At 41.9% G+C, this 12,243-nt stretch overlaps 1 protein-coding gene across 9 annotated transcripts in view; it reads left to right on the top strand.

Moving 5' to 3' along the window:
• TACC1 (transforming acidic coiled-coil containing protein 1) overlaps window positions 1-12,243 on the top strand; it is a 127,288-nt gene that overhangs the window by 98,276 nt on the left and 16,769 nt on the right. For 5 of the 9 annotated variants that reach the window (XM_064368686.1, XM_064368687.1, XM_012476032.2 and 2 more), the window contains 4 exons: window positions 476-536; window positions 2,298-2,505; window positions 6,521-6,573; window positions 12,037-12,162. In XM_064368686.1, the coding sequence (XP_064224756.1) occupies window positions 476-536; window positions 2,298-2,505; window positions 6,521-6,573; window positions 12,037-12,162 (448 nt within the window). The remainder of the gene's footprint in view (window positions 1-475; window positions 537-2,297; window positions 2,506-6,520; window positions 6,574-12,036; window positions 12,163-12,243) is intronic. The other 4 variants (XM_064368689.1, XM_012476034.2, XM_012476033.2 and 1 more) reach the window with 1 other exon arrangement.

Raw genomic sequence — 12,243 nt, 5'->3', positions numbered from 1 at the left:
GAGCACACAAGTCTAACTGGAACTGTTTTACGAGACTTCTATGGCTTTTAGTGCAATAAAGAATTTTTAAAGAATCTGGTCCAGCGTGATGATTTTTCTATGAACGTCAAAGCCAAGCGAGTGAAGCTCAGAGGAACTGAATGTCTCCAGCTGCTAAGGCTGTACTGTCTGAAAAGCTTTTGGTGGCGTGTAATTAAAAACTAGACATCAGAGTGCTAGTGTTTGACAACTCACAGAAGCAAGCGAGGGGGTCTTTTCAGAGAATGAGCCCCGCTGTTGATCTTTGCTTACCCCGTCTCTCCAAGAAAACTCAGAGGCATAAAAGGTGTCCCTGCCTCTCTCACGCGGTGATGTATGATTTGTGTGGTGCTGTACGCTTTGGCTTCTATCCGCACACACTGCTGTCTGCCCCATTTCATACGTTGACAGTTGTCAGTGTGATTCCAAACTGGCTTATTTGTGTTTCTTTTTCTAGGAGTGGCTGTAAGGTGAAGAAGCATGAAACTCAGTCTCTCGCTCTGGATGCATGTTCTCAGGTGAGTCTGTGCCCATCCCCAGAATGTCTGTTAGACCAGGGGTTCCCCCAGCGGGAGTTTGCATCCCCCTGGTGGGAGGTTAAAAAGGACTTTCCAATGGGTGCCTGAGTACTCAGCTTTAAGGAAGCCAGTTTCCAGATCCTTACTTCTCTCCCCTGAAGAAAAGGGCCCTGAAGACACGGGAACCCTTTCACAGTGACTCTTCTCTCTCTCTGTCTCTCTCTCTGTCTCTCTCTTTCTCTCTCTCTTTCTCTTTGGGTGGGGGAGGGAGTAAAATTCCCACTCTAAATGCTATAAAGATGCATCACCACAGGGTGTGAAAGTCTCCAGGGCACCAAAGGGAAGATCTGAAATATTGGTGTAGATTCTATAAAGATAATTGACTTAATATCTGGATGATATTTTTCTTAAGTCAGATGGTTTTCCAGTTCATTGCTTTCAACAATATAGAAGGACTTGAGTTGTCAGCTGATAGATCTAAAAACAATGTTTGATGATAGATTTTTTTGGCACATAACTTGGAAAGGGGTTCAAAGAATTGAGAGGCACTTTCGTTACAGAACTACCTTCTGTTTCATCTATTGTTTATATAAATAAGGTTTCTTAATGGTTATAATTTATAAAAATAGAAACCAGGAATAAAATTGATGTTGACCTTTGTTACATTCTAGCAATAAATAATATCCATCCATGACCATATGAACTAATTGCAAAACACAAACCAAAACCCAGGCCCATCTGATTGCAGTGAGATCCTTTTGTTCTTTTTATGTCAGTATACTTATTACAGAAATACATTCACTGGTTAATAGAATCCAGTTTAACATAACTTTTCCTATACAATTTGGACTAGAAACTTGGTATATGGTGTAGATGTAAAACAGGGGTGTGGTGGGGGGAAATTTGCAATCTGAGTTATTTTTCATCTGTTACAAATGTGTAAAAGATTCTCCCTCAGATTTTGCTAAAGTAGGCAGCAAGAGCTATGAAAAATTTATCTTAGGTTTTCTTTAAAAAAAAAACAACCCATATATTTATTGTACTGTAAAAGTTTTTAAGAATTAGTGGAATAAAACGTTTTGTAATTGATATAAAAATTTGTGTTAAGACTTATAGTCAAAGAAAAAAAATTCACAGAGACATTGGATAGAGATCTTTAAAAGACTTTCAACCATGCAGATGTTTTTCATTGGAATAATTTCTTGATGTAAGTGGAATGGAAGTACAGATTTAGAGAGGAAAAGGAATAACATAAATTTCTGACTTAGTAACTTGTTCATGTAAATTTAAAATGGATCATATGGTATCAAATCACTCAGGTAACTAGATAGCATTAAGCAAATTCAATACTTAGAATATACCAGATGTCACACCCTTTGCAGTTATTTAAACTTATGCCAAAGAGTTTTTAGATGTCACTTGAAAATGCAATGGGGTACATAGATTAAAAAAAAAATAGAAGGTATACGAACAAAAAAATTGAAAACCACTCTCTTAAACCACTTAAACTGCTTGCTTATAGACTTAACCTAGAGAAACTCGTTTTTTAAAACAGACTCAAATTACAGAAGCTAGGGTCTATAAAACAGCATCTCACGATTGAAAGACTCCAACTTCCTCCTTGCTTTGTACCCAGATCTGTGGTTAACTCTGTCACATATCCGTATGGAGTTGTGTCCACTTTGTTCCATTCGTGGGATGTCACTTTTCCCCATTGCTTGCCCTGCTAAAGGGTAGCATCTTCTCTGTTGTGTTTCTCAGGATGGAGGGGCAGTGATCTCCGAGATTTCAGACATTTCTAATAGGGATGGCCATGCTACCGATGAGGAGAAACTGGCATCCACGTCATGTGGTCAGAAATCAGCTGGGGCCGAGGTGAAAGGTGAGCCAGAGGAAGACCTGGAGTACTTTGAATGTTCCAATGTTCCCGTGTCTACCATAAATCATGCGTTTTCATCCTCAGAAGCAGGTATGGAAGCATATCTTCATCTTTCTAATGTACATAAGCATGGAAATGCCTGAAAGCCTAATAAAGTAGGAGGCGCATTACAGAGATTAAAGAATTGGGTCACTTGAAGGATAGATTTAGGATGCTGACCTATGCTTCGCTTCTCTTCCTGGAAAAGGGAGACAAAAAAAGTGCTTATTAAAGTACTAGGGATACAGGGATACTTGTGGCAAGTTGTATAGTAGATGCTGAGGTGTGTGAGACTGCTTGAATTTATAATTTTATGTGAATATGGTCATATCTTAAAGTATAGTGATGTGTTAGTTAATTTGCGTTGCTGTAAAGGAATACCAGAGACGGGCTAATTTGTAAGGAAAAGAGGTTTATTTGGTTTATGGTTCTTCAGGCCATAGAAGAAGCAAGGTGCCAGTACCTGCTTCTGGTGAGGGACTCAGGAAGCTTCCAATCATGGTGGAAGGCAAGGGGGAGCACATGTGTCACGTGGCGAGAGGGGGAAGAGAATGCCAGGCTGTTTTTAACAAACAGATCTCACAGAAACTAACAGAGTGAGAAGTCACTCATTGCCACAAGGAGGGCACCAAGCTATTGATGAGGGATCCGCTCCTATGACCCAAACACCTCCCATTAGGCCTCATCTCTAACTGTTGATCAGATTTCAACATGAGATTTAGAGGACAGATATTCAAACTATATCAAATGGCCTATAACTATGTCATATGTTTGACTTTTTTGTGATTGTTATGCTCATTGTTTAACTTACAGAAATAATAACTAATACATAGGGTGCCTTACCACGTGCAGGCATTGTTCTAAGTGCTTTACATATACTCATTCATAGCAAAGTGTTACCCTTTTCTCCCTTGTTTGGAGAAACAAAGTAAGGCAAGCAAGTTAAGTAACTTGATTAAAGTCACGTGGCTAGTGTAGGACAGAAAAGTGGTATCTTTTTCCTCCTTACCACAAGGTTCATGACTGAGACATCTCTAACAAAAGACGGATCAAGAAGAGAAAAGCGTACAAATATATTTAATATAAGTTTGACATGACATTAGAGCCTCCAGAAATGAAGACCCAAAGAAACAGGGAAAACTGTACTTTTACGGATAGTTATGCAGAAATACAATTGGAGGACAGAAGAGTGTGATCTAATGGTAATAAACTAGGGGAACTTAGCAAGTCCTGTTTGTTTCAATTCCTCTTGGTGTCTGTGTCTTTCAGGATAAGGACATTGTTTTTCTCTGGGTATAGGGAGGACTCCTCTGTAATGAGGTCTTATGACCTATTTTCAGGGGAAGGTCTGAGGGATTCCTTTATGGCCTGCTTCAGGGGAGAGGGCAGGAGAGGGGCCAGGAGACCTTCCTGCTGCTGGTTCCTCAAATGTGAAAGCGCCATATGTTGGTGTAGTGTGTTCTGAACCTTGTGAATGGTAGAACTAGATTTGACTGTAAGCAGTCTGCTTCCATGGTCTTTTAGCCACAATGCCAAAGTGTGAAGAGATTATTTTCATGACAGTAGGCTACTGTAAATTTTCCTGGTACAGATGTGGTAGATTGAGATTGACCAGTGCACTGTAGGATCTTTCTTAACATGCTAATGAGGAACCTGGACTCACCAGGGCTGCAGCCTCTTACTGATAGACTCGTCAGATCATTCTAGAGCTAAGCCCCTCTTTTGGGTTCCCAGTTACATCCTTGGCCTTAAACTTTACTTATGAGAAGTTTTAGAACCATGTTCCTGACTACATTAAACTTATTAAAAACTCAGATCTCTCTGGGCACGGTGGCTCACACCTGTAATCCCAGCACTTTGGGAGGCCGAGGTGGGCAGATCACAAGGTCAGGAGATTGAGACCATCCTGGCCAACATGGTGAAACCCTGTCACTGCTAAAAGTACAAAAATTAGCCAGACATGGTGGTGCACACCTGTAGTCCCAGCTACTCAGGAGGCTGAGACCGGAGACTCACTTGAACTCGGGAGGCAGAGGCTACAGTGAGCTGGGATCATACCACCGCACTCCAGCCCGAGTGACATGTGAGACTCTGTCTCAATAAAAAAAAAAGCAACATAATTTTATTTATGGGCTTTTATGCATAGAATTTTAAGTCATGATCTGCCATTAAGCCAGGGAAGCAGATGGAAAGTCAGGACTTAGAGTAGTTTATTCCCCCTGGCCTCCTTTCCATCCCAGACCTCAGTCTCTCATCTATAAAATGATGCGCCAGGCATTGTTCCTGATTCTTTCCAACACTGTCTTCTGCCCTGACGTCTTTCCCAAAGACCTTGTTTGCCATTCCTCTGGTTTCTCGGGGTTAATCCTGAGTATTCTTACACCTGCCGTGGTTTCTTCCATCTGAAGCGTCTTCCTTTGCCACCTCCTACAGAGTTCTGCACACCCCTTCCGGTCTCTCCAGCATGCTTTATCCTCCTGTATTTCCTATTCCGCTTCCTGTTCCACAGCACCTGGTGGAGGGTGCAAATTATAGGAAGGCAATGTTATAAACTTACTGAGGTTAGAGACTATGAGACGGTCATCTTGGAGTCACCTTTGACACAGTACATGGTAAACATTTATTGAATTATATTCTTTCTCACTGGAGGAAATTCCTTCAACAAAAACTTATGTATCCCTATTGCATACATTGCTATCTTCAAGGTTAGCAAATAGCAGAGGGAACAGATTTCAACAAGCTGTTACACTGTAACTGATCAGCCACATCACAGGCAAGTGGAGGCTGCGGTCCTGGGTGTTGGGGGTGGCTACAGGCCCTGTTACATTGGAGCTGGGTCCTGGTGGATACTTACTAGATGTTCTCCAGGAAACAAGACTCTCACACAGCCATGAGAAGGAAGCTACCATGTTGGTAAAATGCCCATTTGCTTTCTGTGAGTACACGGCAAGTGGGAAATAAGGTCATGCCTTGGAATCTGGGCTTGATCCTATAGGTAGGGAAGGGTTGAAGGTTTTTGAACAAGGGAGTGATGGTCACATTTGTGTTTTAAATAATTAGCTATTGACAACAATAGTAGTCAGTGATTGCCATGTAGAGGATTATAACTTTAAAGTTTTGTATGCTTTTCTGTATTTTTACATTTACTTCAATGAGTGGATCTTCTGGTTATTTTATTTATTTATTTATTTATTTATTTATTTATTTATTTATTTTTATTTTTTATTTTTGAGACTGAGTTTCGCTGTTGTTGCCCAGGCTGGAGTGCAGTGGCGCGATCTTGGCTCACTGCAACCTCCACCTCCTGGGTTCAAGTGATTCTCCTGCCACAGCTTCTCGAGCAGCTGGTATTACAGTCACCCGCCACCATGCCTGGCTAGTTTTTGTATTTTTAGTAGAGACAAGGCTTTGCCGTGTTGGCCAGGCTAGTCTCCTGACCTCAAATGATTCACCCACCTGGCCTCCCAAAGTGCTGGGATTACAGGTGTGAGCCACCACACCTGGCCATCTTCTGGTTATTTTAAATGTCACCCTCCACCCTACTAGAGGAGGGACCTGAGACAAGGAAGCCCATTTGAAGGGTGTGGAGGGGAGAATGAGTTTAGTTTTGCTGGCTTGAATTTTAAAGCTTATTATCTTATCTCCTGTATTAATTAGATCAAGGCCACCCTTCTGGGTTGGAATTTAAATTCACTCTGACTTGATGATAAAAAATTTGATGTTACACAGGGACCCCTTTCTGAAATAATACCATGGTTAGCACAGTGCATTTGTCCAAACTTTTAATGGACACAAGGGGGCAGCCTCGCTGTTTTTTCTGCCTGAAGGCTGAACAAACATTCGTGGCTGAATAACCATGTGCTCCTCTTCTCAATGTCATAGACATATAACACTGAACTGCGCAATGCCCAACAAAATGCCAGCGCTCCTTTTAAATAAAATCTTAAAACGCTTTTCATGTGTTCATAGTCATTCTTGACCTGCAATGGGGTCTCCAAGAACCTTTCACTAGGAAGGAAAGAAACTGACTCCTTGGGTTAACTATAAAAATGACTTTCTCTCTTAGGTATAGAGAAGGAGACGTGTCAGAAGATGGAAGAAGACGGGTCTGCCGTGCTTGTAAGTTCCTTAATGTGGAGGGCCAGGTGGGGCTCAGGTTTCTTTCAGTATTAGTTTTAAAGCCCACGTGAATTTGCTAAATTCTGGTCAGTGTTAGGTGATGAGAATAAAATGTAAATAAGATACAGTTTCTTCACTTGAGGAACATGTAGTCTCTGCAGTGTTCTATACAGTAGCCCTACCTGCAGGTGGCTATTGAGCACTTGAACTGTAGCTACTCAGAAAAAGAAGAAGCATAAATGTCTCAACTTTTAATATTAACTACATGTTGAATGATAATATTTTGGATGTATTGGGTTAACTGAGGTATATTATAATTATTATTATTTGAGACAGTCTCACTCTGTCACCCAGGCTGGAGTGCAGTGGTGCAATCTTGGCTAACTGCAACCTCCACCTCCTGGGCTCAAGTGATCCTCCCTCCACAGCCTCCCAAGTAGCTGGGACTAGAGGCGCGTGCCACCACACCCAGCTAATTTTTGTATTTTTTGTAGAAATGGGGTCTTGCCATGTTGCCTAGGCTGGTCTCAAATTCCTGGGCTCAAGCAGTCTGCCCACTTTGGCCTCCCAAAGTGCTGGCATTACAGGCATGAGCCACTGCACCTGGCTGGTTTACTCAGTTCTTGAAACAAACTTTAAACTTCCTGATTCCCGACTTATTCATCCATAAAATGAGCAGCACCCATCTGCCTCATCGAAGTGGTTGTGAGGATAAGGTGAAATGACAGTGTGAAAGATTTAAGCTGGAAAGTGCTAGAATACACTGGTGGGGTGTTGATAGGAAACATGGGAAACAGAGCGAAAAAGAAAAGTGGCAAACACTGTCTCTGGAGCCAGTTGGTGAGGAACATATCATATGCTGTGACCTTTTAAAAGCAACTCCATTTGAACTTCCCAACATAAATGAACTTCTTCCTTAGAACACTGAATAAACATTGTATAAAGAAATTTCACCACGTAACACGTTGAATGAAAAAAACTGTTTAATCAGCATTTATTTTCTAAGTTTCTCCATGTTGCTCTGAAGTCCATTCCTATATGTCTTGTGCCCAGCAGTAGGCGGTGGCTGGGACTAAGGCCAGAGTACAGTCAGTGGTGGGGAGTCAGTCTCACCTTGCTTTTCAGCTGTTGTTCCACAGCATTTTTCACGTAAGAAGTTAACTTTCCTTTTTGTTATAAACTTCTTAAAAGTTGAGTTCATGGCCGGGCGCAGTGGCTCACACCTGTAATCCTAGCACTTTGGGAGGCCGAGGTGGGTGGATCACCTGAGGTCAAGAGTTCAAGACCAGCCTGGCCAGCATGGTGAAACCCCATCTTTATTTAAAAAAAAAAAAAAAAAAATTATTTAAAGACAAAAAAAAGAAAAGAGTTCATTTGGCTTTTCTGGGCGTGTCTCTGTTAGAGTACGGCAGGGGCTGGTACTGCTCTGCTGTGATTGAAGGCAAATGACAGGATGAGCACAGTCAGCACACTGCCACAGATTAGTTGATGCGAATTCTCTTGCCGCTAGGACACAGCCACGGGAATCTGTGGTATCTGTGCTCACTGTAAATTTGCAGCAGGGCGTCCATTGAGTTCTATTGTCTGTAGACAGGTCTTTGTTGGTCCTCAATTGTGAACGTTTTGAGGGACTGAGAGAAGCATTGGCAAACATGAAATGAAGCCCCTTTGGAAGGATATAATTGATTGATTTAGCACCTTCATTAAAGATATACTAGATGGCCCAGGCCTGAAAGAGATCTTCTAGCCAATTCTCCGTGATGGTAGATTCTATAACAAGCTTGTCCATCTTGACTAATTTTGTTGTTGTTCTGTCATTTTGCTTTAGGCTTTTAGCAGCCTGAAGCCATTGTTTTTAGTTTCTGTCTCTAGTGATAAGCAGAAAAGAGGGATGAGGAAGGGGCATTACTGGCCCAACCAGAAACAGAAACTAAGAACTCATGACTGTATTCTCTCCCTTGGACACCCCTGTGAGATGTTCTGCACTTTTTAATAAGCAACTAAACAACTAAGGAATATAAAAAGTTAAATCCTAGGAGACTGGAAAAGAGGCCAAAGTAGGCCAGGGCATACATTCCTGTCCTTATACCTGTAAGAGCTGTTGCATTTTGAGTAGTGAGGCTTATAGATGTGGCCAGGCAGAGAAGAGAGTGGCCGGGGAGAGCTGGCAGGCTGAAGAGCCTACTTGCCTGGAGACATCATATACCATCCAAGGTCTGGTCTTCCACCTCCAGCTCAGGATACCGCCTCTTCTGGACCCCAAATGTGTTAGCATTGAGTTGTTAAGCAGACAGACTGAATTCATTTACCACCCCCTCAACAAATGAATGAGATGCTGAACTCTGTAATGGACATTGATGTTTTCCTGGCCAAGAAGATTTTTAGGGGTCTTATTTCCCAAATTCTCATGAACTTGGTAGCCATGGGAAGCACTGAGAATCTGTTTCCTAAAGTTGACTCAACCTGGGGACTCTGGCTTAAACTAAGAATTCACAAGAGACTGACCCATGAAATCTTATTAATTTAAAATGTTATTAATTTGGAATCGGAAGTGTAACTGATGAATCAAGTGTCAACTTGGCTTCCTGTATTACCTCCCTTTAGGCAAGTTACGGTTTCTTGATAAGAAACAAGGCACAAGAAATTAATGAGATGATTCAAAGGTCCAGGGGTGTATCAGCTATCTACTGCTGTGTAACACGTTACTCCGACACTTAAAGCAAGTGTTTATTATCTCATTGTTTCTGTGGGTCAGGAATCTTGGGCAGCTTTGCTGGATGCCTCTGACAGAGTCTGTTGCAGGCTGCAAAGTATTGACCAGGGCTGGAGTCATCTCCAGGCTTGACCTGGGGAGGATCCTGAGGAGGATCTACTTCCAGGCTCACTCATGTGGTTGTTGGCAAGTCTTGGGTCCCCACTGTTGGCAGAGACATCTTTGCCATATGGGCCTTTTCCTTTAGCTTCTCAAAACATGGAAGTCAAAGTTTGTTCAGAACCTAACCTCAGAGGTGACATCCATGACGTTTGCCGTATTCTGATGAGTCACTAGGTCCAGCCTACACTCAAAGGGAAGAGATTACAGAGGGAGGGGATTGGTACTGGAGGTAGAGGTTACTGGGGGTGCATTTTAGGGGCTGCCCACTGCAAGTGCCTTCTGGTTCTAGTGGTAGATCTATTCCAAGAGAAAAAAGAGAGGTTTTGTGGGGACCTTGGACTTCCTTTGGCATAGTGGGCTGCCCTCCCCCAAATGCTGCTGGAACATGGGCATTGCCAGCTTGTGGCTTTTATATTTTTCTTTTCTGTGGTCTGAGACAGGTTTCTATTTGGGACCCATGGCTGAGGTCTGTGAAGCCGCGTGCTAAAATTCTGTTTCTGAGTGTTTTCTAGAGAGAGGGTAAAACTATGATGACTGAAAATTTAAAAGTCACTGGTCTAAGTTCACCTTGGACTTTCTATTTAGTGTGATTCACACAAGATGTAACGGATTGATTATAATCAATAACTAATTGATCAGTTATTCCACATTTAAGATTAAGATTATTCCAGGTCACTTTGGCATTTTGGATGTTCCCAAAGTATTAGATGACTCATTTATGTAAAAAGTTTACTTCCATAGGTGGAAGGTATAGCCCCCAAAAATGCCTTTTAGGAAGGAAAATAGTACAAAGTCCATTAGTTCAACCATTGTGGAAGACAGTGTGGCGATTCCTCAAGGACCTAGAAATAGAAATTCCATTTGACCCAGCAATCCCACTACTGGGTATATATCCAAAGGATTATAAATCATTCTACTATAAGGACACATGCACACAAATGTTCATTGCAGCACTGTTTACAATAGCAAAGACCTGGAACCAACCCAAATGCCCATTGATGATAGACTGGACAGGGAACATATACACCATGGAATACTATGCAGCCATCAAAAACGATGAGTTCGTGTCCTTTGTAGGGACATGGATGAACCTGGAAACCATCATTCTCAGCAAACTGACACAAGAACAGAAAATCAAACATCGCATGTTCTCACTCATAGTTGGGTGTTGAACAATCGAACACATGGACACAGGGAGGGGAGCATCACTGGGGTCTGTAGGGGGGAAATAGGGGAGGGACAGTGGGGTGGGGAGTTGGGGAGAGATAGCATGGGGAGAAATGCCAGATATAGTTGATGGGGAGGAAGGCAGCACATCACACTGCCATGTGTGTACCTATGCAACAATCTTGCATATTCTTCACATGTACCCCAAAACCATTTAAAATGCAATAAAAAAATACAATAAATGAGAAAAAAAAGGAAAGAAAAATGCTTTCCAGTGCTTTGCTCTGGAGCCTGAGTTTATGATAGAAGCGAGCCAGCACCTCAGAAGGCAAAGTTCTGCCAGAAGGGAGTGGAAAACTTAGTAGCAAGGAAGAACCAACACACAGACATGGACCTTGACTTACATTTGATCATTGTGCATATGGGCAACAGTGGTGCACACCCAGCTGTAACCATATGGGTTACAGCAGGAGGTCGCCGCAGAGCAGTGGAAGTTCATGCTGATCCTGAATCATCCATGTGGAAGGGTGGGGGTGTGAGTTCAAAGAATTCAAATATATTTGCTATTTCTGCCTCCTTAGGCCTGAAAGTTAGTATTTTAGAAACATTTCCATCTGCAGTGCCTAAACATTGATATGTAACAGGAACAGCTGTCACTTGTTTTTGTTTTGCTTTTTTAAAAAAGAAAATTCTGTTTACATGGAGCTTATCATCCCCAGAAACTTAATCATGAGTGTGTTTCTCTTATCCATGTGGTTCTTTGGTGACTGACCCCTCTTATAAGTACACTTTCTCCCTTCTAGATCAGAGTAACATTTCTCCAGGTTATCTCTTCAACAGAAGCTAAGACCACTCTGATAGTCATTATGACAGTTTTTCTTTAGGTACTTCCATAATTAGATTTGTTTTTTAAAAAGCTTCCCTCCTGCTGATTTTTCTTTAAACATGGTTTAAAAGGGTGTGATCAATTTAGTAATGAGAAAGTTATTGAAGGATGTCTGGGGTTAAGAAGCTGAAGACTGACATTTTTTTTTTCAAGGGTGATGTAATGTTGTACTTAAATACCTAAAGAAACCCACATATGTTATCTAGGTTTGAAATGGCATGAATAGTTTGTCTTTCAGATACTAGAAGAAAATGTGGCCTTTTACAAAGCATATGTTCAGTGGAAGGTATCATCTTGACTTCTCTTCTGATCATGGCTTGTTATAGATTTGGCACTTTTCACTTGACCTCAAAATAATTAGAGTGCTGTATGAAAAACCCACAGCCAATATCATATTGAATGGGCAAAAGGTGGAAGCATTCCTCTTCAAAACCAGTACAAGACAAGGATGCCGTCTCTCACCATGCCTATTTTACATAGTATTGGAAGTTCTGGCTCAAGACTGACTTATTTAATGCAATCCCTTTCCCCACAGGGGCTGCTGGAGTCCTCTGCAGAGAAGGCCCCTGTGTCAGTGTCCTGTGGAAGTGAGAGCCCCCTGGATGGGATCTGCCTCAGCGAATCAGATAAGACAGCTGTGCTCACCTTAATAAGAGAAGAGGTAAAAGCTCTCCTGTTTAGTCTACTTATCACTCTGTTTCTTTGTAAGGCCCATGTACCAGTAGGTAGATTGCATCTCTAA

The sequence above is a fragment of the Aotus nancymaae genome, unplaced genomic scaffold (genome assembly GCF_030222135.1).
Source record: "Aotus nancymaae isolate 86718 unplaced genomic scaffold, 86718_ANA_hifiasm-v0.15.2.pri h1tg000079l, whole genome shotgun sequence".
NCBI lineage: Eukaryota > Metazoa > Chordata > Mammalia > Primates > Aotidae > Aotus > Aotus nancymaae.
This window is presented reverse-complemented; position numbering and strand designations above follow the sequence as displayed.